The following is a 25,828-nucleotide window of genomic DNA, read 5'->3' as shown; positions in this document are numbered from 1 at the left end:
CAGTAATGGAAGTGGGGACTTTCATCTTTCAAGAGAAAGATTTTTGGCTTGCCGTAACTAAGAAAGCTTTGAAGTTCAAACATGAAACCCAAAACTGGCATAGATTTGTTTTTTACATTTGTAGACATAACATCTGTGCAAAAAAATGAACCAATTCTTTAGCTTTTAACGTGAGTTTCACACTTACTTCCCTAAGAATCCACTGAGAGTAAACCTGACTCCAAGAAGCTGCATGAGAAAATGCCACTTGACCTTAGCATGTGCACCTCTGAGACGTCTGCTTGTTCACATTGATTTATTATGGATTTAGAGTCAATCCTGGGATAAGATATCTCCTCCAGATAACACGGAGGTAGATATCCTAGATAATGACCTCTGGTGTTATATTTCTGTGTCAGACAGATCGCTCCGTCATCTATCTGAACTCAGACTAAAGGCTTTGAACTTTTTTTTCTTCTTTAAAGGAATTATTCATCTCAACTCTGCCACATATCAGAGACCAAACCTGTGAGGGATTTCAGGTCATTGCATAAGGTGCAATCTGAAACCTGTCCTGCTCACCTGTGAGTCAAAGTGAAGATATTTGTATGAAAAAACAATGAGCTTCCTTCGCTGAATCACTTACACGGAGAGAGGTGGAGCTCATGCCTGACATCGAACTAATTAAGCTGATAAATAAGCTTGACATAACCTTTCAAAGCAGATGGATACACCCGTTTCCTTGTTTCTCACTGGCGAATCCATCTTGCAAAGCTCCCGTCTGAACTGTTTGGGCCCGGTTAGAAGTGACAGGACCAATCAGTGATGAGGGGCAGTACTTTCGGGCACGGCAGAGACGAGATTCCTTATGCTACAAGAGGCTGGTGCGGTTATGGCAGAAGACATTAGCGTGAATGCTTCTAAAGCGCCAGTTTATAAGAACTTGACGACATTTCTTCGTTTAAAGAAGAACGAAGAACAGCAGTGAGTTGTTTTCTTTTCAAAAACGACAAAAGTCGTGGACTGACATGTCTATAGTTGCCATGGTCCGTGTTATGCAGTTCTGTATGGAGTTTATTCCTTGGTAGCGGCAACGACATCACGTGTTTTGTTGCTCTGATTGGTCCGTAAAGATGTGACAGAATGTTCATCCAATCATCCTCCGAGTTTTTTCAAAGGCTCTGCCCTTTCCCAAACACTGTATATTGACGGTTTTCCAGATCCATCTGGCGTGTCAGGTTAAGCTTGACATGGACTAGAAAAAAGTTAATATGATGGATTGTTACCTTTATCATTAATCACACTCACTTTGATTTTACAGTTTTTGTATTATTTGTTATTTTTAAAATAGAAATGATGTTTTATTGTGTTAAACACCCTTCTTTATTCACCAAAACTGTAAAACAGTACTGACATCTCTGCAGATTTTAGCTGCTTTTAGCCACCCTTACAGAAGCAAGTCCAACAAATTCCATTCATACCTATGGGAATCTCCTTGATAGAAAATACACCTGTGAAACTATTCCACTATGTAATATTTTCGTTCAGAAAGAGCCACAAGTACATTGTAAAATATCAAATTTTTTTGATGGATTTTCAGGAGACACGATGACAGTGTGCTAGCATGTGAGCTACTTACTAGCTACTATGCGATAACCAGTCATGTCTTTATCTGCTTGATGTGAAATACTGTCAGATTAATCAGTTCAGCATTAAATAAAGCATGCTTTATCTATCGATATGAAGTGCTGTCAGATCATCTTGGCAGTGTGAAATATATTTATACATGTAAGCTAAAAGTTTGAAGGCATAAATGGATTAAAAGGGTTTCGTTAAAATACAAGCAGACATTTGAATGGCTAATAGTTAGCTTAGTTTAGCTTATTCGGCTGTTGATATGTCTTTTTAATGAAATAATTCTCAAAGTATGCTACTTCCTGATAGGTATTCTTCACTCATATTTCTTCACATCAGTTCTCAGTCCTGTTTTGTCTTGGTAATTCTCCGAACACAAAATCCAAACAACTGAATGGCAAATAAGACAAAATTTATGTTACAGACTTTTGTCTTCTACACTCAGGTAGCTCATGGTCGGTCTAACTTGAATATTTCTGATATTATGGTTAATAATCAATTCCTGCTATGGAGAAAATTATATTAATTTTTACTTCAAGAATTGTAGTGTTGAGCTCTGCTCTATATCACCCTATATTCCTTATGACCAGTTCATTATCAGATCATCAGCATATTAAAGAGCTATAAAAAGTGATTGCGTTTGCTATTCCTGTTATTAGTCTGCAGAGTTGATTACAGGCTGTAAACTGGGCTGTGTATTGACTGTAGAATGAACACACTGAAAGGCAGACGTGCAACAGGTGACATGCCGTCCAAATGAGGTGTAACGAGTCGCAAAAGGGTTTTAGGGTTTTATTTTTCTCAGTTTGTAATGGGCTAATGTAAAAAATGACTTTTTTAAAGGTTGTAATCTTGTAACATGAAAACTAAAAGTAACATTACCAAACACTTATGAATTGTGAAAGCTTGATTCTTTTATTAGAAAAGCGTTTCTGCTGTTTTGGCGTCTGTAAAATCTCACATCTGTTTTGATCATTCCATTCAAATTTCTATCAAAACTACCTCTTTTTAAATTACTAATCCTTCAAGATCTGCTTTTGTTGAAAGACAATACAGGTAAGAGGCAGGATTCCATGAATCTATTTTGTATAAATCTCTAACTTTAACAGTTTGGATATTTTAGCCCCTTGAAATCAGGATAATGAGAGAGGCAAATGTCAGTGCTTTTTTTCTGATAAAAGGGGTCACAGAGGTCACATGACACAGACAAGAACAAAAGAGGCAGCTTAACATAGTTTCATCAATGACAAACTCCAATGCAGACAGTGAATTGCAACACTTATTTAAATGTAGCTTTGTTAACATGAATTACTCCTCTGTGTTTAAATAGTCCCACTTGTACAAGGCCTGACACACACATTAAGTGTGTTTAATCTACAGTGCTTTCTGTGCTTGAAGCTGGTTTTCCAGAGTTCTGCAACTGAAAAGTTTCTGTTGAAACGAGTTTGGTCTCTACACCCCCAACATCCTCTCTGTACCCTGCAGGTAGTCCAGGGCTGAGATTGGCTTCAGTTTAACAGGCTAAAGAAATCTGCAGTAGATTATACGGGGACTTTTGAGGAGCTCAACAGCCAGGATGTAGGCAGCAGCTTCTCTTGATCCCTGCGAGCACGAGCTCAATGCTGGAGGAGGAAATAAAAACAAAAAGGAGAGGAAAGCACATGCCGAGGCAGCAGCTGAGAGGTGTCATGTGGGTCATTGGTGATTAGCACCGCACCAGCGTGCTGCTGCTCCCAGCTCAGCCAATGAGTTTCTTTTCTACATCTCTGACTGGGAACGAGAGGCTGTTATGCTGCAAATGAAGTTGTGCGGCAGCAGGCGAGGAAAAAAACAGCTGTGACGTCTCACCAATGCCAGGATTAAAGCTAAGCTCCTTTACACGACTTTATTTGTGCCCTGTGTGTCCATCCAAGAGTCAAAACAGACACAGAAGTGAATGGCAGCAGCAGCAGACCTTTTTTCACCGCTGTACAAAAAATAAACAACCACATAATCCTCTTGGATTTTGTATCATCACACAAGCTTCTCAACAGATTTATTATGCTATCTTAGTGCACTATCAGAGGTTGTAACCATAGAAACCAGCGTGAGGTACAAGGTTGGCTTCTCCGTCTATTGAAACAGAGATCATGACGTCAAAGTGACCACTGTTTTCCCTCTGAGGGACTTTTTCCTTTCATTCAGAGCAGTGAGGGGCTAGCTCCGCAGATAACAGGGTGAGTCAGCCACACTATCTTGCACCTTAATGAGGAAGTTTGCTAAGCAACAACACATGTATCAAATTCAGCCTTTAGCATGTTCATAACTACCCATGAACGCAAGGGAAAAGCCTGTTGTCCTTATCTCATCACTGAGATGAACATAGGGAGAGTGGAGGCAATCCTCTTTTAATCTGATCAGTCCCAACAGAAATACAAGCACGTCACATAAACGTCAGACAATAAAAATGCTGCTGAGTGACGTACGAGACTTCATACATGTCATTATTTCTGTTAGAAGGTCAGGGAATACACCTCTGATTATACAACTCTAAATCATGAGCTTAGTTACTATGAGTCAAATAGAATAATGTTTTGGTTTTATCTCCAATTTTTCAGGAAATCAAATTAGATTCACACAACTCTTCTTGACTAAAACGTTGTAAGGTACTGGACTTCACGTAAACCTTTATTTGCTGTTAAAAGAACCTGGTTTATAAGCAGAGCAAACAAGCAAGCTAGTTTTAATATGTGATCAGCTGAGGTAGAAGGCATAGAGTGCCATGAAAAAGTATTTGCCCCCTCTCTGATTCCTGACTTTTTTTGCATATTCATCACACTCAATCATCATCATTGGGTTTCATGATTATTTAAAAGGTTTAATGATGTCTGAAGTTCATTTAAAATGATCGTGCGTATGTGACGCACAGATGAAAAAGATGTGAGGAAAAATGAATAAAAAGGGGTGTGACCTTCATGTAGGCTCTGGCACAGTATCTTGCATGCGTTAAATCTAAACTTTGCAGCATTTTTTGAAGTGATACTGGCTGTGTTTTTGATGGAAAACATATGAATGGATATCACAGAGTTATGAATGGCAGTTTGTACCCCAGCACAGTTGCCTTGAAGCCTCATCTTATTTCTTCTAGTGATGACTCTGCCAAGAGGAAGTAAATAGATTATTTATAATAGGGGGCTCAGGACAGAACCCTGGGGAACACCTGTAGAGTCTGGAAAAGGGACAAATTGGAATGATTTGAGTTGACTGAACTAAATATGGCCAGAGAGGTAGGGTTTAAACCCCTGCAGAGATGTATTTGTGATTCCAGTAGAGGCCAGTCTGTTCTAAGTTGCTGAAATACTGCCTTTAGATTTGAGAGAGTTTGTGACGGTTGTGTTTTATAAGTCTTTCAAGTCTTCAATATCCCTTGGATTAATAATAGCATATGTCCATCCATCCATCCATCCATCCATCCATATAGTCTTCAATGGTACAGAAGGCATGAAGTTGCATTGGAATTCCACTTGTGATCGCCTTCATCAAATCAATTCCCATATTTTCCTGAAGGCCCTTTGAACGGAGGACCCCCCTGTTCCTGTTTTGCAACTAAAGCATGAATTCAACACTAGTGCAACAACTAACAGCGTCACCATGACTGTGGACTCCTGTTAAATCTTAGTCAGTGCTGTGACATTTTACTGGAAAACTGGGGCTAGATGTGCTGGATTTTTTTAAGCTTATGCAGGACGGTGAACATGATGTTTCATACCACATGGTTTTGTGAAATATTTCAAAAGCAAATTAATTATTTTAACATGGAATCTGCATTCCTTATGCAGACTCCCTAAATACACCTTGTGGAGAGCAGGTTTTATTGAATTGAATCCTTAGTTGTTGTTTTTTAAAGTAAACAGCAGAGGCTGTCAGAGCTTAGCAGCCTGTCTCTTCTTGTCATCTTTTGTTATTGTTTTGATTGAGAGCCCCTGGCAGCAGAATTAACAAACTGTGTGTTTAAGACAAAATATAAGGTTTGGGTGATTAGTATATTTGCTGACAGGACCTGGTTCCAGGCCACAGTGGCATGGGTTCAGGTTTCACTGGGATCTTACTGGGATCTCACCCTGTTAACCTACCAGCTTCCTGTTTGCTCCAGTAAGACCCTCGGGGCTCATTGGCTGACCTCAGTGTGGTGTTAATCACCATGACATGCACGACACAGTAAACCCTATAGATCTGCCACTGCACAGTTCACTTAGATTACCCTCGGCAACTCGCCAGTCATGATGAATTTGTTTAAATCTCATGAAGGCAACTAAGGAAGCTCGGTTCACAGATTGTCATGCTACTCCTTTATGTTTTCGAGGCAAAAAATCCTCACTGCATCTTTAATTTTCTGTTTGCGCTGCTCAGTCTAATAGTAGAAAACTTAGAAGGTCACCTGTTGAATCTAGCAGTGTGTGAGGGCAGCGTCGCGTGGGTGTATGTGTTTAAGATATCTTCGATACAGTACATTTAGTTTATTACTAAAGCAGCTGTACCTGCATCAATGAAAAGAAATGACTCATCTAATGAAACTGATGTTGAGTTGTGAGCATCAAACAGTGTGTTTCCTCTGGATGAAAAAAAAAAAACTATTTAATGACAAGATGAGTAAGAGGTTTTGATGCAGTTATTTACAAAACACAATACTGTTGTGATGTTTAAAGAGGAAATTAAGACATGATGCACATTGACAAATCGTTTCCTTCATTTCAGATGTTCACTGTGGACAACCCAAGCAAATAGCTGGCTTCTTGCTGTCCATCAGTCTATATAGCTGACTATAATACTGAGGGTAATAGTAAGGGTTTACAGATCTCTTCACTTAGCACCTATGCTTTGAAGAGGACACAAGTATCTTATTAGTTATTTTATTTTATTTAAATCAATTTAATGTGCTTTACATAAACATAAATGGAAAGTGATGTGCTTTACAGAGGATTTTAAAAGCAACAACAAACAAACCACACCAAACAATAACAGTATATAAAATTTTGGCATATATTTTGACCTTTGAACCTAATGTCATTCACTACAGTGGATGCCGGAAGTACCAGTGTTGTCATTAAGCTACTATAAGCTTTTCAGTTGATAATTATGTTTGAGATGTATTTGGGGGTGATAATAGTAACAGGATGTAACATAAATTAATTAGCTTGCTTACCACAAATGTCACTGAGTCTGTCAAATGAGGCGAGTCACCCTGAGGGTGCTCACAAACAGAGAAACTTAGAACCAGACTGATAGCAGTGTTTCTCTGTACACCAGCTGTGATCTTCATCCACACAACTGATGCCTAAAAAGCTGTGTACTGTTGTAAACCAGACGCTGCTTTACAGGTAATGAACACTGACATTTAAGGCATTTTAAGCTTTCCTTGAACAAAATGTGAAGCCTTGCAGTATGCAAGATGTGTTCCTTGTCATTTCATATTAATGCTGCCCACCCTGGTGTGAATGTGCGTGCCCGGCCCTTCCCTTTGATTTAAATGTGTGCTATTTTGGCTGTGGAGAGATGCTGCATTGGCTTAACCACAGTGTGTTGAAAGGTACTGTAGAGTATGCAAATTAGCATGCAGTTCAAAGATGAATGCACTCATTATGGACATTCATTAATTGTCATTAATCCATTAGTGCTGCCAAAAAATCACAAGGGGTACTTTTAACATAAGTCCTATGCAGACATGCATCCATACATTTAATTAAAGGTATCTCTATTGGTACCTAAAAAAGGTACAGTTGTTGGGCAGACAGGAGTTTTGGCTTTCTAAAGATAGAAACAACAAAAATAAAAGCAAAACTAATTCACGATTCAGGGCACAATCAGACAAACTTTTTCTTTCATAAATACCTGCCTATGTGGAAAAAGCCTGAATAGAGAATGGTAAATGAAAGACCAGGGGAAGGAATTAAGACACTTTGAGTATTTAGGAGACTTTATTTGAGCCTATAATACTGAGAGACTTAGACAATCACTTCCTAGTTTCTTTTTCCACTGTATTTGCTTTGATAAACAAACAACAGCACTTAGCGTGGAGTATTTAGTGTAGTAGAATTTATTAACTCACTTAAAAACATCCGGCTTGTCACAGTAGGTTCAGAGGTGAATTCACACAAGTCCAGTAATCTGGAGCTGGGCACGAGCCGGGCACAGCAGGCAGTACACTATGTGTGTTGTTGTTACTCTCAGCATACTCTTACGTAACACACAGCCGGCAGAATATTGTGTAATATTTTTAGATAAGGGTTTACAAGAGTTTGAAAGGACACCAAACAGTTACAGTATGTTCATTAAATGAGCTTGGATCAGATAAATTCTTACTACACTATTAACATCTACAGAAAAGACATAATCAAACAGATTAAAACAATGATTTCAATTATGAAAACATTAGAACTATGAATATAATAAGCAGTGTAATCACATATTGAAGATGTTTTATTTGAGTATTGAGCTGGGCTTTGTATGACTGTTAGGAGATTGCACCTCGAATGTGGAGAGGCAGGTAGCTCCATGGACAAGAGCTGACAGTGAGCTGAGGTTGAGGGGTGACGCTCAGAGGACCTGAGTGATCGAGCTGGAGTGCAAAGAATTAAAAAGGCTGTTAAATAAAAGGGTGCTAAAACATGGAGCAATCTGAACACAAGTATTAGAATATTCAAATAAGTTTTAAAATCAACAGGGAGCCAATGGAGGGAGGCAAGTACATGAGTGATGTGCTCTTGTTATCGTGTAACAGTAAAGAATCTGGAAGCAGTATTCAGCACAAATCATGTAGCAGGACTCATGCCAGCCCACAGAATCACATCCACCCCTGAAAACCCAGTGAATGGCCCCTCATGATTAATTGACGATGTCCATGCATGTATTTTGGGTCAGAAGCGTTGGTGCTGGTATTCATCCTGGCTAACAGTTACCTCAATCTGGAGCTGAAAAGTGTGTGAAGTTATTTGGGTTGTGTGAAATGTTTTAGTTATACCATTTTTAATTTACACCTTTTTACAACTTTTCTGCACATTTTTGCCACTTTTTACTTCTTTAGTGACTTTTAACCTGTGTTGCTATATTTAGCCATTTTCAATTCCTATGTATCACATTTTTGCTGATTTTTGGCCTTTCAGCGATTTTTAACCAATTTTTGCCTCTTTTGCCACTTTTTACCTATTTTTGCCATCTTTAACCCATCTTTGCCATCTTTTGCTCATTTTAAGCCATCTTTTGCTGTTATTTAACCAACTTGCAAAACTTTTTGCCAATTAAGCCATTTTTGCCACCTTTTAACCATTTTTGCAGGCTTTTGCAACTTTTGCTATTTTTGCCATGTTTTTGCTCATTTTAAGCCATTCTGACACTTTTAACCAATTTATAAAACTTTTAGCGACTTTAAACCAATGAGGCCATTTTAGACATGTTTTAACCCATTATAGGTACTTTTAAGCCTTTTTGACAACTTTAACAGCTTTTGAACTCTTTTGCGACTTTTAAACTTTCGTCATTTTTAACCAATTATTGCTACTTTAAACCTTTTTTTCTTGCCGTCTTTCGCTATTTTTGTTACTTTTTGCAATTATTTGATTATTCTTCCCCTGTAGTTGTCTCTGTTTTTTTTCTACTTTATTTAGTGGCACGATGACACCCAACATTACTTTCCAAATGGTTTAGTACAATTTGCCCGTCCATGTTTTTAACATTATCTTAAAAAATGTTATTCTATTTTAAGAAAAGCGGTCTTGAAAAAGGCAGTATACTACAGCATAGATAAACAAAAAAAAAACATTCTTGTTGCTTTGATAAGAATGATTATTATTTAGGTTTAAACCAAAATATGGTTATCACAGTTTTATTCTAAAAATGGACCATGATTTTGCCAACCTCCATGGCCCCCCCACTTGACAAGGCCCCAGAATGCTCTCCCCCTTTTTCCCTTCTTTTGGGCGGCCTTGGAAGGAGTTACTGTAGTCCAGGTGAGAGATGATAAAAGTATTGCTTACTTTTTCTGTATTTAAAAGGTAAAAACAACTTCACCTTGGCTAAGGTTTTTAAGAATGGGCTATTACTTTTGAGTGGAAGATATATCAGTATGTCATCTACAAAACAGTGAAAAGATCGGCTATTTTTCTTTATTAAGACACCCAGTGGCAGCACATACAAAGAAGACATTGGAGTCACTAGAACTGAGCCCTGAGGAATCCCACATGTAAGAGCAGGTTGCAGATCATGTGAAATAATTTTTTTACAGCTGAAAATAAATTATAAAGAACTTGTAAAGAGCTTTTCGGTGTTATGGTTCTCCCTAAAACCCAACTGGACTGCTTCAAATATTTTATATTGGTTCAAAAATTGATAAATTTCTTGATAAAAAGAATTAGATAGTCTTGGTCAGGTTTTGTAAGTAGAGGCTGAATCACTGTAAGGGAAGCAACTGTGGAAAGGCACCTGTTGATGAAGAGGATGCTGGCGCCAACAATATGAAATGTTTCTTTCTGTAGGTGTGAGAGGAAATACAAGCAGATGGGCATGTTGTGGGCTTCAAATGAAGGATTCAGTCTTGCTGAGAGGAGAGATGTTGGAGCAAACAGGCCCAGCTCAGTGAGGGTCTGGCAGATCTGCAGAGGATGTGCGGTTATCTTTTTAATCAATTAATTTTTTATGTGGAAGAGTCTAGAAAGATAACATCTGGTGGATTAGTCACAGCATTAATGGTGTTAAAAAAGAACCTGAGGTCCGTCACAGTTTTTGTTACAAGATTAGTAAAGTATTTTGTTCTTGCTACTTTAACTTTTGAGTCTTGAGGAGGGGAATTTCCAAGCAAAAGAGATTTGGAGTTTGTCTTTTTTCCATTTTCTTTTTGCTTTTTATAGCTTTGTTGAAAGGCACTGGTAATGTCTTTGGCCAGGACTGAGTTAGATTTTAGTTTTCTGGAATAGTGTTTATGATATTTGTGCAGGTGAAGATAGACACCATTTCAATATAAAGCTTGTGTTACATTACCCGGTGTAACCTTTGCCATGTGTTGTATGTTCTCCATAGATTTGTCTTCTCCCTTGATGCTGTTACACAACTCACCCCCCATAAAGATGCAGCTGTCTGCAAAAACGAAACAACAGCATTTGAAATAGTCTCTTGGAAAAGTCCCGCAATGAACTGTTCACTGCAATGAGCAGTGACATCTCTGAGCACCATCCTTCAGCCTTTAGTAATCTCTGCAGCCTGGCTCGGGTTTCTGAGGCCCCGGCTCAGCTGCAGGTTTCACACTGCTGTGTGTCCTCCCGTGACAGTGGAAGAGGTCTCCAGAGGAAAGGGTGAAAGGGTAATCTGATCCCACCTGCTGACAGGACCTGGCAGTAACTAAGGGTTACAGTTAATGCTGTTGGACAGCCACAAATTGTGTCATTGACACAACAGGTTTGAATAATTCATGGCCTGACACAACTCACAGTACTGTCACTCTGTAGAAGACACTCTGTGTGACTTTGTTTATGTGGCTCATTAAACTGACAGACTCTGTTTTAAAGGTGAAGGAATACAAACCATGTTTGAAGTTTGAGTGTGAATCATAGTAAAACCATGAAAACACCACATAACCACACCACCAACACCATGTTATTGATTTATCTCTCTCTCTCTTTCTTTCTCTCACTCAAGGTACATACAAGCACACACCTTTGGAGTCCGCCTGTCTGCAGAGTTACTGATAATGGCTCATTGTGTGCCATGTGGTCACTGGAGCCAGATGATTAAAACCAAATTACCTTTCCTTCTGAGTGACTTTTGAGTAAGCTGTCCGTAACTCCCAGAATTCATAGCAGTCTCATCATCTCATGCACTTAAACAGGCTGGAGTCGTTCAGATGTCTTTAATGGAGTATGAGCTCTTGGATCCACTTAGATTTCATCTATAGGATACAGAGAGAAGCCATCAAATCTTGTCTGAAAAACAGAAACATAATAATCAAAACATTTTGTATCTTTAATCTGCAATATTCTCAGAGGTTGTGTCACAGGCATCATGCATTCAGCAGAGCAGTGGGATGGGGAAAAATGTTTTTAAGTCTTTGAAGATGTCAAGATAGGAGAGTTTTTCATTTCTGATTAAACTGGAAAATGTTCTGCTCAACTGAGTCATTGCTCTAAGGAACGCTTCTCCTGAGGGCAGATAAAACCACAGCAGATGCATCTAAATGTCTACCATTCACGTCCAAGCATGAGAAAAATGTTGTTGCTGTTTTACATAAAATTTCACAAACTTAAGATTTAGATTTCTTTCGTAGAAAAGTAATGTTGCCTTTGAAGTGAGCTCTACTATTGCAAAAGTTTGAACTCGGATAAGTTCATATAAATGTAGAATCAACACTTCATATTATTCAAACATGTTTCATATTTAATGCAGTACTGAGAGGAAATATTGAAGCAGTATGTAACTTTCAACAGGAAGAATGGTGGATACCCTGTTTCCACAGAGTGCACTGGTCACCTGCTTTTAGCATGATGTATCTTTTGCACAAAAGTGCATACAGCTTTACAGTACCAGTTCACACACAAGCCATCAGCTAAAAGAAGCCAGTTAGCCCTTCTCTACTGTTTGATACAGTGGCTGAGAAGAAGAGATGGAGAGGGATGTTGACCATTCTGGAGAAAAAAAATAAATTGTGGCTGAGTAAGAAACTGGACAAAAAGCAACAATCCGACTGCAGAGTACGCAGCAACGTACAGTAGATATTTAAAGTGTAAGTAAACCCCCAGCTTAGGGCTAACTCCGCCAACTTCAGAAATTTAAAAAATGCACAAAAATTGGCAGCTGCATGTAAGTCTCACATCACTAATGCCAAGTGTTGGATGAAATTGTGCAAAGCACACCGACGCTGGACTGTGGAACACTGGAAACATGCATTTAGTATACAAACAGCAGGCTACTGGCAGATTCATATTTGTAAAAAAAAAAAAAAAAAAAAAAACAGTAAAAACACCTTGTCAGTCAACTTTATACTGTGGCCTCTTACAGTATCTTAGAATGTCAAATGCAGAATACCACATTCCTACACACTGTTGCCTTGAAAGTCACATATTATGTAAAATCATAGACTGTAGAAAGAATTTTTGCCTCAGACAAGGAGGTTATGTGAACAGCAGGGTTTGTTAGTTAGTTTGTTAGTTAGTTAGTTTGTTTGAATAGAAACACACCCAAAATGCTGCTGGGGTTGAAGTTACTCATGTCCACCATCTCCTGGTGTAAAACGGTAACAGCACAGACCTCCGCCGTTAGCCCTATCTCCCAATAGTAAAGAATCCTTTAAAAAAATTCCTGGATCCAGACAGTGATCCGGATCACTCCCAAAATCTAATCAGTTCTTCCTTATGCCATTTCTGACATTTCCTGAAAATTTCATCAAAATCCGTCCGTGACTTTCGGAGTTATGTTGCTAAAAAAACAAACTAACTAATTAACTAACTAACAAACCCACCCAATCACATAACCTCCTTGGTAGAGGTAATAAGCAAACTTTGGTGTTTAATGTGAGGTTCGGTGCAAGAGAGAGAGGGGAGAGAGAGGAGGGGTCGGGCAGGGGTGAGCAATGGTGGAGGAAGCAGTGGGCACTGTTTTGAATCATCAACCAACCCATTTAAATGACTTGGACTGATGCAAAATTTTGCATAAAATTGAACCTGTTCCGAAAAAAAATATGACGGACGAAAATTTCGGCATCAGTGTGCAAACATGATTATAACAACATGAGCTCGATCTTCTTTTTTAATGAAAAACAAAAGTTCGGACAAAATAAACGGACTCAGTGTGCAAAGGCCTTTAGCCACATCCATTTCCTGAGAGGGGCAGGTTCAGGGGTGGAGTCAGACAGTTCATTAACATTTAAAGCCACAGAAACGGCCTGTTCTGGGCAGGGCTGAAACAGAGGTGTTTTTTTAGACATGCAAGAATCCAATACTGGCGTGTTTTTTCGGCAACAAACTTCACAGGCATGTTTTGAGGACCTATGAGACCCAGAGACTTGTCTTAAAAGGGTAAAATATGTGACTTTTGAGGAACGTGAACATGCTGGAGTCAGAAAAAAGTTGATAATATAAGAAAGATGTGAACGTTCAATTGTTTTGTCACAAACAGAAATAAGTAAATAAGCTATTCACTTTTAAAAATTATTCCTAAGCTTCATCACATGGGAAAAATCAGTGCCATAGTCTTGCATTATAGGGCTGATATGGAGACATGCAACAGATGTTGAGAAGAAAACAGTATATCACATACATACATACATATATATATATATATATATATATATATATATACATATAATATGTAAAGGGTGCAGGAATTATATAATCCATGTTTCGTTTCATCAGGATATAACTGCCTAGAGTGGGTTTATTATACAGCAACCTTTTACATTTGACTTTCTATGACCCCGTAAAGAGATGAAACTTTTACATAGTTCACATTTTCCACATTTTCCACATTTCATGCATCAGATAGATATAAACAGACATTTTCTGCTTTCACTTCAAAACAGACTGATGTCTCAATTAAGTAAGAGATGACCTTACCAAAGATTGGCATGTTTACTGTTTTTCAAGAACATCTGACCCCAAGTGAACTCCCATAGATACTCCCTGTTCTTTAGCTCCCTGCTCAGTGAAAATATTGACCATGCACGTGTTTGTTTTTCGTCTCTGTTTCTGTGCAGAGAGCCTGATATTCCAGCCTGGGCTCCTCTACTCTACCAGCTGCAGCTGCTGGACATCAGAGAGAAACCAGACCCATTCTCTCTGCCTGTCGCAGACCGCATTCGCATCGGCAACCAGAAACGAGAGCGAGGAAACTTTCATTTCCAGAGGGAGGAATACAGCTTGGCCGCCAGAGCCTATTGCATGGCTTTAGATGTGCTAACCACACAGAGCAGAGGTAACGCAGCATCAAAAGCTGAATTTATTCATAGGAAATATTCCACTCTGCCACTTTTACCAGAAACATAATCGAAGCTGATATGAGCATTATTTTCTCAGGCAAAGGAGTAAATGGAAACAGTGTCCAGACACACACAGACATGCATCAGAGGTACAAATCACTGCTTTTAATAGAGAGCTCTCCAACACATTACCACATCAGTCTGAGCCCACAATGACATGACAGTCTGTCATCACACTAATCACACTGTCACCATGCAGAGACACATCTCTCTGAGCACAGTGCCTCCATCAATGTTTGTGCTTAATTCTTTTGCATAATCAAAGCTAATCAGCTTTGATATGGTTTCCACCTTCTTAATCACTTCAATCATTGACGAGGCAGGGTGGACCCGTGAGCGAAAATGTGCCTCAACAAGTCAGTGAGGAGAGAAGCATGAACTGCTTCATAATGTGTCAATAATGGGCGACCAGAGAGAGAACCTGTGGTGGATCTGAAGAGAGGAGTTCATCAGATCATCCGGATCTTGCAAATAGAATTTAAGTAGACAACAAATAAATAACCCAGCAGTTACATTAACATCTTTAAGCTTTTGGGTCATTTCAGAACTAAAAGACTTTACAGCATCTTATTTTGAAACATCTAATGTAGCACAAGCTTTGGTAGAAAGAAAGAAAGAAAAGAAAGAAAGAAAGAAAGTGGGGGGAAGAGTGAAAGAAAAGGGAGAATCGAAGAATGAGGAAGGAAGGAATGAAAGACAGAAATGAAGTCAGCAGTTATCTCTGACATTAAGCCATCGTACATTACCAGCGCACCACCAACAGGCTGGTAGGCGGAGTATCAATTGATGATGTCTGTATGTAAATAAACTGGTGTCAATCAAAAACGTAAATATAAGCACTGTCAGAATTGGACTCAGAATCATCAGTAGGCCAGAAATACAACTCTGCATGTGCTCTGTTATTGCCCAGTATCTGCTGAAAGTAAAATTGTAGCAGCTGTAAGCAAACCAATTTTCTTAATCAATGTGCACTAACAGACATGTAGTCCCTGGCTGCTAATATAGGTCACCCATCATGCTCTGAGCCAAGTATAAAAATTCCTTGGCACTAACATGCTCATTACCTGGCTCTATGCTGCATTCAGCTGGACATATTTGTGTCTAATGATGAAACCATGCAGTCATTACAGCAGGGACAGTGATACAAAACCCAGCTGAATGGAAAAACAGATCATGAACTGTCATTGTAATGAAACCCAAAGGGAGTTGGTTTAAAAAAGTGTAAATTTTTCATATTGTGCATGCCCTCTCTTAGATTAGATGACCATTGTCTGTCAAAGCTGTCTAATGATCTTTGTGTGTCCACTATTTGTTAGCAATAAAATGGTTGATAGAATATGAGAGGTGATGTGTTTGTGTTTCTGCACAGATGGGAGTGATATTGGTGTAAAGTCAGAGGAGGAGGAGGTGAAGGACTACCGTGTGAAGTGTTTAAATAACCTGGCCACTGCTCAGCTCAAACTGGAGCAGTACGATGACGCGCTTTGCTCAAGCCGAGATGTCCTTACCCTTGAGCCCAGCAACGTCAAGGCCCTTTTCAGGGCTGGAAAGGTAAGGGCCAATTCTGTTCCAGCTTCACAGAGAAAATGCCTTGATCTTGCACCAACAAATGATTCCTGCAGGGACAGTTCATGCAAAGAGTAGAAATTACTAATAGGAAAGAGATTTAATTATTGCTGAGGAAAGATAACCTTGCAAAGCAGATGGATACGCCCATTTCCTTGTTTTTCACTGGCGAATCCATCTTGCAAAGCTCCCATCTGAACTGTTTGGGCCTGGTTAAAAAGTGACAGGACCAATCAGCCATGAGGGGCAGTACTTTCAGGCACAGCAGAGTTGTTATGTAAACAAGCAGCAGCAAGAGCTGGTGCAGTTATAGAGGAAGTTTATGTTCCTGATGATGTACTGTTAAACGCAATTTATTGTTTGACTGTTATTGAGATGTTTATTGATGAATGTATTGTGCATATCATTCAATAAAAACTTGTTTTAAAAAAAAGCAGTTATGGAGGAAGAGATTAGCGTGGATGCTGCTAAAGCGCCAGTTTTATCAGAACTTGACGACATTTCTTCGTTAAAAGAACAAAGAACAGCAGTGAGTTGTTTTCTTTTCAAAAATGACAAAAGTCGAGTACTTACATGTCTGTAGTCGCCATGTTTCGTGTTATTCGTCAGTAGCTGCACACGCGCAGCTTGATAGCGGCTACGTCAGGTGTTTTGTTGCTCTGATTGGCCCATAGAGATGTGACAGACAGAACGTTCAACCAATCATACTCCGAGTTTTTTCAAAGCCTCTGCCTTTTCTCAAACGTTTCCTATTGAAGCTTTTCCAGATCCATCTGGCATGTCAGGTTAGAGGAAAGAAGTATCAGCTAAGATATTGTTTCCTGCACTCTACCTGTTTTGATTTATGGATCCTGCTGTTCTGCTCATGCTGTTGTTTTTCTTCCTCAGCTCCTGTCAGACAGAGGAGAATACAAAGAGGCCATGGAGGTGCTAAAAAAAGCCTTGAAACTAGAGCCAACCACCAAGGTGAGATTATGTGGGTGAGCTGGTCCATCCTCGCACCACGTTTCTTCAGAAATTGCACATAAATCAAAGCTGTTATTCATGCACAGAGAGGTCATTCAGATCAACTTATATCAACAAATAAAAGGAGGTGGGCGAAACGTGTACCTTGTATTTAAAAAACCTAAAATAAGTTAGATTAAAAAGGTAAATTATGAATATATCCTGTCAGACCTGGACTTGCATTTGACACTGAGGTCATTCATGTGACCCATCTTTCATACAAATATGAATACACATAGTCTAAATTTGCCAGAAGTTAAAGTTTGGATGTGGATTAACGATGAATAGGAAACAGATATGATAACAAACCAAGGCAGTGTAAATGCTAATTTATTTGCTGACTCATTGAGTTGAATGAGATTGTTTTCAGTGGTAGCTGACTGAAGTTGTTTACACCCGGAGGTGAAAAGAGCTGCTTTCATGCACAAACGTGGGCTGAGAGATTTTGCCGCTGGTAAACAAAACAAACAGAAATCCTTAAAGAGCCCTTTATCATCATTATAGTGCATCATGCTCCCTTAAGGATAAAGTTAACAACTATCTTGATTCCCATGCTCCCGCAACCGCCACTAATAAAGCAATGTTTACCTGCAAAAGTAAAAATGTATGCAATTTAAATGTGAAGTTTACTCATCCAAAAGCATATGTTATACAATATTTACTCATTTAAACTTTTCTAGGGTTTACTTCACAGAGCCGTTTAAAGCAGTGACAGTTACACCTCTGTAGAGTTTTGTCTTCATTATAGCCATCATGTGTGCATGTCTGATAATGAATATATGAGAAGACCTTGCTCGGTATCATACTCCTATAAAGGGAAACGGGCACTGTGAATTGACAAATCTGGTTAGAATCATATCTGTGACATTGAAGGCAATAGTTTATCACGTGGAAAAATATCTTATTATTATTATTATTTTCTATTTACAAGAAAATAAGGGGTAGGATTTACAGTGACTTTCAAAAAGGACTACAGAAACCAAGACAAACCACTGTATGCCAGCTAGCAAGCTAATGCTAGGGTGAGTTGGTCAGCTAGCACTGAAGAGTCCAAAATGGTAGCCAAAATTTGATGACTGTCCACTTATTTTAAACAATATTATTTAGATACATGCGATTAATGTAATGAAATCATTAGCATTTAATATTTACCCTGGCATTTACCACAACAAACATCATTACTACATAAACATATAAAGCTTAGGATACTTTTAATTTAGGCCTACACGCATCCTGATATATTTATTTTTCCAAAAACAGAGGTTGGGATAAAGAGAAAAAGTCGGCGTAGCTATTTTTCTACTGATAACCGGTTTCGGGGAAAACAAGTGCTAGCAATAGATTTATAAACCAGTAAAAACCTTCATTCGAACACTGACACATTTTCCTGAAAAGAGGTACCCCAGCATTTAAATCTTTTTAATGTTATACACCTCTGTGAACACATTTGTGAGGGAATTTTGGTCACACTTCATTTAAATGTGCCCTGATTAATTTTTAATAAGCGTAACCTAGTAAAAATGTATTATCAAGTAATTCCTCGTAATATTACGTGGCATTGTTCCCTAACACTAACTCCCAAAACCCAACCCTTACCCTATGCCTACCCTAACACTGACCCCTAAGCCTAGCCCTGACCGAACCTAACCCTAGACCTACCATAACCCTAAAATACCACCCAAGTACCAGAGAATTGCCACAATATTACAAATGTAAGAGGGATAGGGTCAGAGGGTAAGGGTTAGGGTGAAACACCACCTAACTACCAGAGAGTTGTCACAATATTACAGGGGTTAGAGGGATAGGGTGAGGATACAAAACCAGCTGAGTATCAGAGTATTGCCACAATATTTCAAGGGTTAGGGTTAGAGGGTTAGGGTAAAATACTATCTAAGTTCCAGAAAACTGACAAGATAATAGAGTTAGAGTTAGAGGGTTAGGTTCAGGGGGAAATACCTCCATAAGTACCAGTGAATTGCTACAGTTTTACAAGGGTTAGAGTTAGGGTTAGAGAAAGGGTCAGGGTAAAAAAACAGCTAAGTACCAGAGAACTGCCACATTATTATAAGGGTTGGAGTTAGGGTTAGAGCCAGAGGGTTAGGGTAAAATACTTTCTAAGTACCGGAGACTTGCCTCGATATTATAAGGGTAAGGGTTAAGGTCAGAGGATTAGGGTGAAATACTATCTAATTACTGCACTCGCCTTGATATTATAAGGGTAAGGGTTTGAGGGGAAGGTTTCTGGTGAAATACCACCTAATCACCAGAGAATAGGCACAATATCACAAGGATTTACTTGGTAATTTATGCATTATTCCCAAGCAAATACTTCCTTAACATTAATATATTTCCAAGTTATTACTTGTAAAATGCACATATTATAACTAGGTAATTACCACCTTATTACTTTAACATTATGAGGTAAGTAGGGCCTACTAAAATAAAATGCAAAATATCTGTGTAAGATATTTGATCCTAGGTTTTTACAGTATTCCTATATAAATGGACCATAAAAGCAGCTAAAACATTGGGTAAATCAATGATGTTTGCCTTGTAAAGACATGTAAACAAACAGTCCAAAAACATTATTTTACATAATAAATTCAGTTAACATAGACAGATTTAGTTCATGCCTGATAAATAGTCTCAGTCAGTATAAATACAATAACTTTGTTGAAAATAGTTTTCATCAGTCACAAACCTTTATTTCAGTCAAATCTATTTTGGTAAACCATATTATTTGTATTTGTCTGGAGTACAAAGGGTTCAAGTTATAGGCACACTGAGAACAAATAATTCAGTTTCCTCTAATCTTTGTCCACACTCTTAAATCTCACAACAGCTTGGTTTTTTATTGCATCTTTTTAGCTACTAGAAGACATGTCTGGTAAACTCTGAATAGCACCTCCTCCGTGAAGAAAACTTCCCTTTATGTGCGAAATGAAAGCAGAGAGAATTCAAAACCCATATTTGTTAACACATAAAGAAGAAACGCCTCGCTCGTTGCCCGCTGAGCTGCTTCTGTTCCGGGCCTGTTCTGTCTTGTTTATGTGGTTTTTCTAATCTGCCAAATCCTCCACCGAGGATCTGGCAGACTGCACATCTGGCAGTCAGCAGATGTGACCACACAGCTCTGAGATGTCCGGTGAAGACGGTAAAAATAACACGTGTGAGCTGAGTATTGTTATGTTGAAGCCCGGGGCTCCAAAAGTAGAAAAGTAAAGGTAAGAGAGAGCCAGAGTCAACCCTGAAGCTACAATATAAAGTCTCTAATGTATAATTAGGATAACCAATATAGTTTTCTGCTTATTGCTCCAAAAACGAGGAATAATCTCAGTTTTTCAGTGCTATTGACTCACTGGTTTCTCTGTGTTAGAGGACATTTCCATCAGCTGTTTACTCACTGTTCCACTATTCTACTGACCTGACCTATAGGGCACACTGCCACTGTCACAAATATGTCTGCTCTGGTCTAGACAAAACCAAAATATCTGCTTCTTTGGAAATTACACCCTTGTCTCACTGCTGGATTAAAACTCATTTAGCTGCTCTGTGGGAGTTTTTAACTAAATTTTGTTTTAGTTTAGTCTGTTGACTATCAAAAAAGATAAAGAACAAGAAGCTGAAATAAACTCCTAAATGTAAAGTTTTATTTCATTTAAACACAATTTAAGACCATTTTAATCGCTAATGAGGAATGCAGAGAAATTATAAGCCATATATTGCATTTAACACTTTTTAAGGACCACTGGGATAAAAGGTTATTAAAATGATGCTTCTCATCTTCATTCATTAAGGCTTTTTAGGTCAGACCTCTGCTCTCCCCTGCTGGATGTTTTTAAAACTGCAAGTTAACTTTTTTTTTTAAAGGAACCCCACAGGTTTGCTTTTATTAAATAAACAAGAGTCTTTAATGTACTTTTTATAAAAAATCATTCTAGATTTTTATTCTAAAAGGAAAGAAATGTTACATTTCTTAAAGGGATTTATGCCAACCAGTCCCATGTAACTGGGACAAGCAAATAGAAGAAGAACCAGGTAAGATAGTGTTAATATATGCAGTCAAGTAAACCCAACATAACTGACTTAAATTAATTCAAATTTACTTTATTACGAAAAACTGCATGTCACAGTCATCCATATATTCACACTGATGGTAAAGGATGTAATAAGAAGTACCCTTCAGCAGGGTTGAGTTACAGTTACTCATAAATCTTTTTTTGTGTTCTTGTACTTTTTTGAATATCGTTTTTGAAATCAGCCGTTTATCTTTACTCGGGTATACTTTTGGGGAGGTATCATACTTTACTAATTTTCCAATTACATCAATTAGTGAGTAAAAATCAATGGGTAGGGGTGAAACAGGACTGAACCAACGTTTCCACATTACATTCATGATATGCGGTTGCACTAATCAAAAATATGCTCCATTAATTTAGCAATATGGTCAGAGATTCACATTCTTGGTTCACATGAAGGAAAAAATCAGTCTGGGAGTCTGGCTGCAGACTGTAGCTCTCAAATGCCCCTTCTTGCAGACCAGCCACATCTGTCAGAACTGAAACGCATGCAAAAACTTTCAAAATAAAATCGGATTAAACTTTTGGTTAAGTAAGGGTTAGGGGTCTTGGTAGGGGTAAGGCTTTGGATGTCAAACATTAAAAACCTGACCTGCAAAAGCTGATAATAAAACATGTAGTAAGGGTGAAGCAAACAGTCTGCTTACAGGAGAAGGCTTGTCTCCCATGAAAACATTCTAACACAGCAAAATTAGCTTACTTAGCTCCTATAGCTGCTTAAGCTACATAGCAGAGATGCACACGTCATCTTTTGCAAGTCCAAGTCAAGTCTCAAGTCTTTGGTCACGAGACCAAGTCAAGTCTCAAATCTTTGGTCATGAGACCAAGTCAAGTCTCAAATCTCCGATGGTTGTAATGAGCGTTCTATGATCTGTTCTGTATTATAACCATCAGTAGGGTGCAGTATTGTCTGTGGCAGGCTCACTGTGGTGTGTGCATGTGTACACTTACATATGAACAGGGCTTGACATTAACTTTATTCACACCAGCCAGTGTGACTAATGGCTACTAGCCACGGTGTTTCCACTAGCCACAGTTCTGTTGTTGGGAATGTATTTGTTATATCTCATATTTACCTTTGCTATAAGATGAAACACATGCTCTCTCTTTTTCCCTCATCAACATAATCAATATCAGCTCTCCTCTTAATAAAGCTCCTCTCTGTGTACAAATGACACACCACAGAGACATGAGTCAGACTTCACTGATAGAGACAGACAGACACTGGAGGTTCAATGTTCTTGTTATTTGTCAGATACATTTCTTTAATGGTAGTAATTTTATACTAACACAAAAACACTAACTGCTAATGAACTGTTTATTCTGAAATAAAATAAAAACTCAATGAGCAAAATACTCACTCAGACAGATCTTCATCAGAGTATGCTGAGTACTTCTCCCTCCATTCTCCTTAAGAAACTTCTGTCATCATTTATGGTGTAAATTTCTTTATATGGGTAAAATCAAGCTAAATTTCACTTTATTCAGTTGAAATCTCCTGGACTCCTTAGTTACGAATTTATCTGTTACAGCCTCTAATCCATTTGTCTCTGTTTCTCGCTGCCTCCATGAACCGTATTAAAGTTTTAATGTTCCTATAGTCTTTTATGTCCTTTCATTATCAATAAGCAGCAATGCAGAGATTCTAACATTAATTTGTTCCCCATAAACATATGATATTAAGGATATATTAACCAAATCATATTTTAACATTGCGCACACCCATGGCTCACACAAGCGACACAGAGACACTCACAGCTGGAGTGCACACACAAACAGCGCTGACGTTGATCCTCCGTGGTCAGAGAGGAGCTTTAATGCAGGAGAAAAGAGTTTAGGTATTCTGAAACTTTTGCCCTCAACAGAGTTAAACGGAGGGGGAGAAGGGGGGGAAGAGTGACAGGGGGACAAGAGAATATGGTGAAAAATTAAAAACCGAAGATTGTGCACGAGTCCCAAATCACGAGTGCGAGTTGAGTCTCGAGGCTTTTGCACACGAGTCCAAGTCATGTCTCAAGTCACTGATGTGTGTGACTTAAGTGCGACTCGAGTCCCCTTCTCTGCTATGTAGATAATAGAACTACAAATGATAACTTAGCTAATGTAGCTAAAGCTAAAGCATAAGGATGTCTGTACAAAAGAAGCTACAAAGCTATTGCTGGCTATGTAAGCTACATAAGCTATGTTATCTACATATCATTGTTGGGTAGAAACAATGATTGATATGTACTTAAAGCTAATGCAGCTACACTGGCTAATGTAGTAATGCTTACTATGTAGCTATGTTAGCTTTAGCTAAAGAAAAAAAGCTAAAGTAAGCCACTGTTCGTGTATCTTCTTGTAGAATACATAGCTGACCCCTGAGTTTTACAAATGAAACGTAGCTTAATCTATAATGTTTGCAATGCATTTATTTCATGAGTGTACCTGCCAGATTTTCATTTATCTACAGATTTACAAACGGCAATTGTACTTCTACTGAAGTAAATTTGACTTTTAATCTTTCCATCCCTACACTTCAATATATTCCTGCGCAATCATGCAACCAAATGAGCCAGCTTTTAGTCCCAAAGTTCAACCTGAGTACGGTCCATCATAAAGCCTGTAACCTTTTGAATGAGATGATCAACTTATCCACAGTCACCCACAACTTAGTCCACAATTACTGTTATGTATGTATTTGTGATCGTTACTTACGCAATCATTATGATTCACTGAACAATTAAGATTTTTATGAAGTGGAATTGTGATGATAGTCCTTTCTAGTCTTATTTTCACTTTGCTCTACCACTGAATGTGTCAAACAAATATAACTAAACACATTTTTCAGTGTGTATGAAAAAGAGGATATGTTTCTAACTGATCTACCAAAGTGACTCTACCATTGCTTTTGTGCTTTACTTAGCCAAGTTAAGTTGTTAAAAATCAAGAGGATTTTGTTGTTTTAACAAGTCTTCAGATGAAGTTGAAACTATCAGTGTGTTAGGTTTAAAACAAACACAGACAAATGTAACCACTTTTGAAATGAGTGTATTGCTTTAATTGGTCACCTTTTAAATAATTTTGTAGACTACAGTAGATTCACATGTAGGCCAACATGCCATAATGGGTGTAGCACAGGGGGGAAACGGGGTACTGATTACCTGGGCCCACAGCAGGGAGGGGCCCTTGAGAAGCCTGCAATGAAAAGTGTGTTTTTATTTATTTTTTCTTAGTAATTAGTGTCATTATTGAATCAAAAGCAACTAAATGAATCAGTCAACAGACTGAAATTTGTATCAAATAGCGGGAAATAAAATACCTGGGGGCCACTGCTCTTCCCTTAAAAATGTCCAAATAGTATAGTCCAGCACTGCAAAATAATGCAAGTAAATTTAATTTAACCACAGTAAAAATATTGCTCTTTCACTGGGAAATTATGGTTTAGGAAAATATTTTAATGCATAGATATTGGTAAAAATGATGCAACATTTCTGCTTGGCTAGCTGGTTAAGGGGGGCCCTGTGTAATATTCTTTATAGGGGCCCAAAATTTCTAGCTATGCTCCTGACTGCCATTGTTGTGCAATGTATGCTGGGTGGTGATGCATGATGGTTGAACTGGTCTACATCCTGTGGAGTGTGGTCCTTAAAGTCTTTTTGACGTAGCCCAAGAATAGTCTAAGTGAAGGGGACAGTAAGAAGAAAAAGTTAGTTATGTAGATTTAGGTGTGCACAATCAGAAATATGTGGGGAAAGGCATAGTGCAAAAATCAACATAACTACCCAGAATGCATTGCAAAACAATGGAAGCCTCCATTTGAATCTACATTTCAAATTTTCCAAAAATGTTGACCTGAAATGTAACCCAAATGTATCTCTTTGTACAAACATAAAAAATATTGTTAATCCAATAAGGTCAATAAGTCTCCAAATGCAGGGTTCTCTTTGAATACAAAAAGGTCCTTGTTACCAAACATTTTTATTGCACTTTTTTTTTGTTTTCAGGCGATCCACGCTGAATTATCTAAACTGGTCAAACGGCAGTCAGGAGGGAAAGACATTCAAGAGTGGAAACCTAAACCAGCCGAGATGCTCGGAGACAACATCACACCTTTCCTGATCCCTTCTAGAAAAAAGGAACAAACAGTAAAAACAAACAGACAAAGAGCAGTCTCACTATGTTTAATACTGGTGACAGCAGACTTGATTTCATGTTTCTCTGTGTTTTTCTTTTGTAGGGGATCTCCTGGAAGTTTATACTGGGAGCTCTGGTTGTGGCCTTGGGCAGCTTAGTGACATCAATGATTCTGACCGCCAAAAACTAAAATCCTCTGCAGGAAGCCATCGTCTTTAGCCTCATCACCATCCTCCTTTTTTCATGTGCAGGGTTTGACCACCAGTCTTCTGTAGTCATGTGAATGTCAACTGTTTATTTTCTACTGAGGAGACATGAGGAAGAGTCTCACACTGTAGAAAAATGGAGCTGAGTGTTTATACAGCGATCAGTGATTCTTCAATTAGAGGAGACATATCTGATGGTAAATGACAGATGTTTCTGACAGTTACTCATCCAAACACTTCTGTTTTGT

General features: G+C 38.4%; 1 protein-coding gene across 1 annotated transcript in view; it reads left to right on the top strand.

Annotated features, from left to right (window-relative positions):
* The window catches only part of fkbp16 (FKBP prolyl isomerase 16), a 49,503-nt gene extending 23,702 nt beyond the window's left edge, over positions 1-25,801 (top strand). The window contains exons 4-8 of the mRNA XM_041795174.1: positions 14,327-14,544; positions 15,978-16,159; positions 17,063-17,140; positions 25,245-25,385; positions 25,478-25,801. Coding sequence (XP_041651108.1) covers positions 14,327-14,544; positions 15,978-16,159; positions 17,063-17,140; positions 25,245-25,385; positions 25,478-25,564 — 706 coding nt within the window. The 3' untranslated portion in view covers positions 25,565-25,801. The remainder of the gene's footprint in view (positions 1-14,326; positions 14,545-15,977; positions 16,160-17,062; positions 17,141-25,244; positions 25,386-25,477) is intronic.
* The last annotated feature ends 27 nt before the right edge of the window (positions 25,802-25,828 follow it).

This window comes from Cheilinus undulatus, linkage group 9, assembly GCF_018320785.1.
Source record: "Cheilinus undulatus linkage group 9, ASM1832078v1, whole genome shotgun sequence".
NCBI lineage: Eukaryota > Metazoa > Chordata > Actinopteri > Labriformes > Labridae > Cheilinus > Cheilinus undulatus.
Note: the sequence above shows the minus strand (reverse complement) of the source record. Positions and strands in the feature narration are given on the sequence as shown.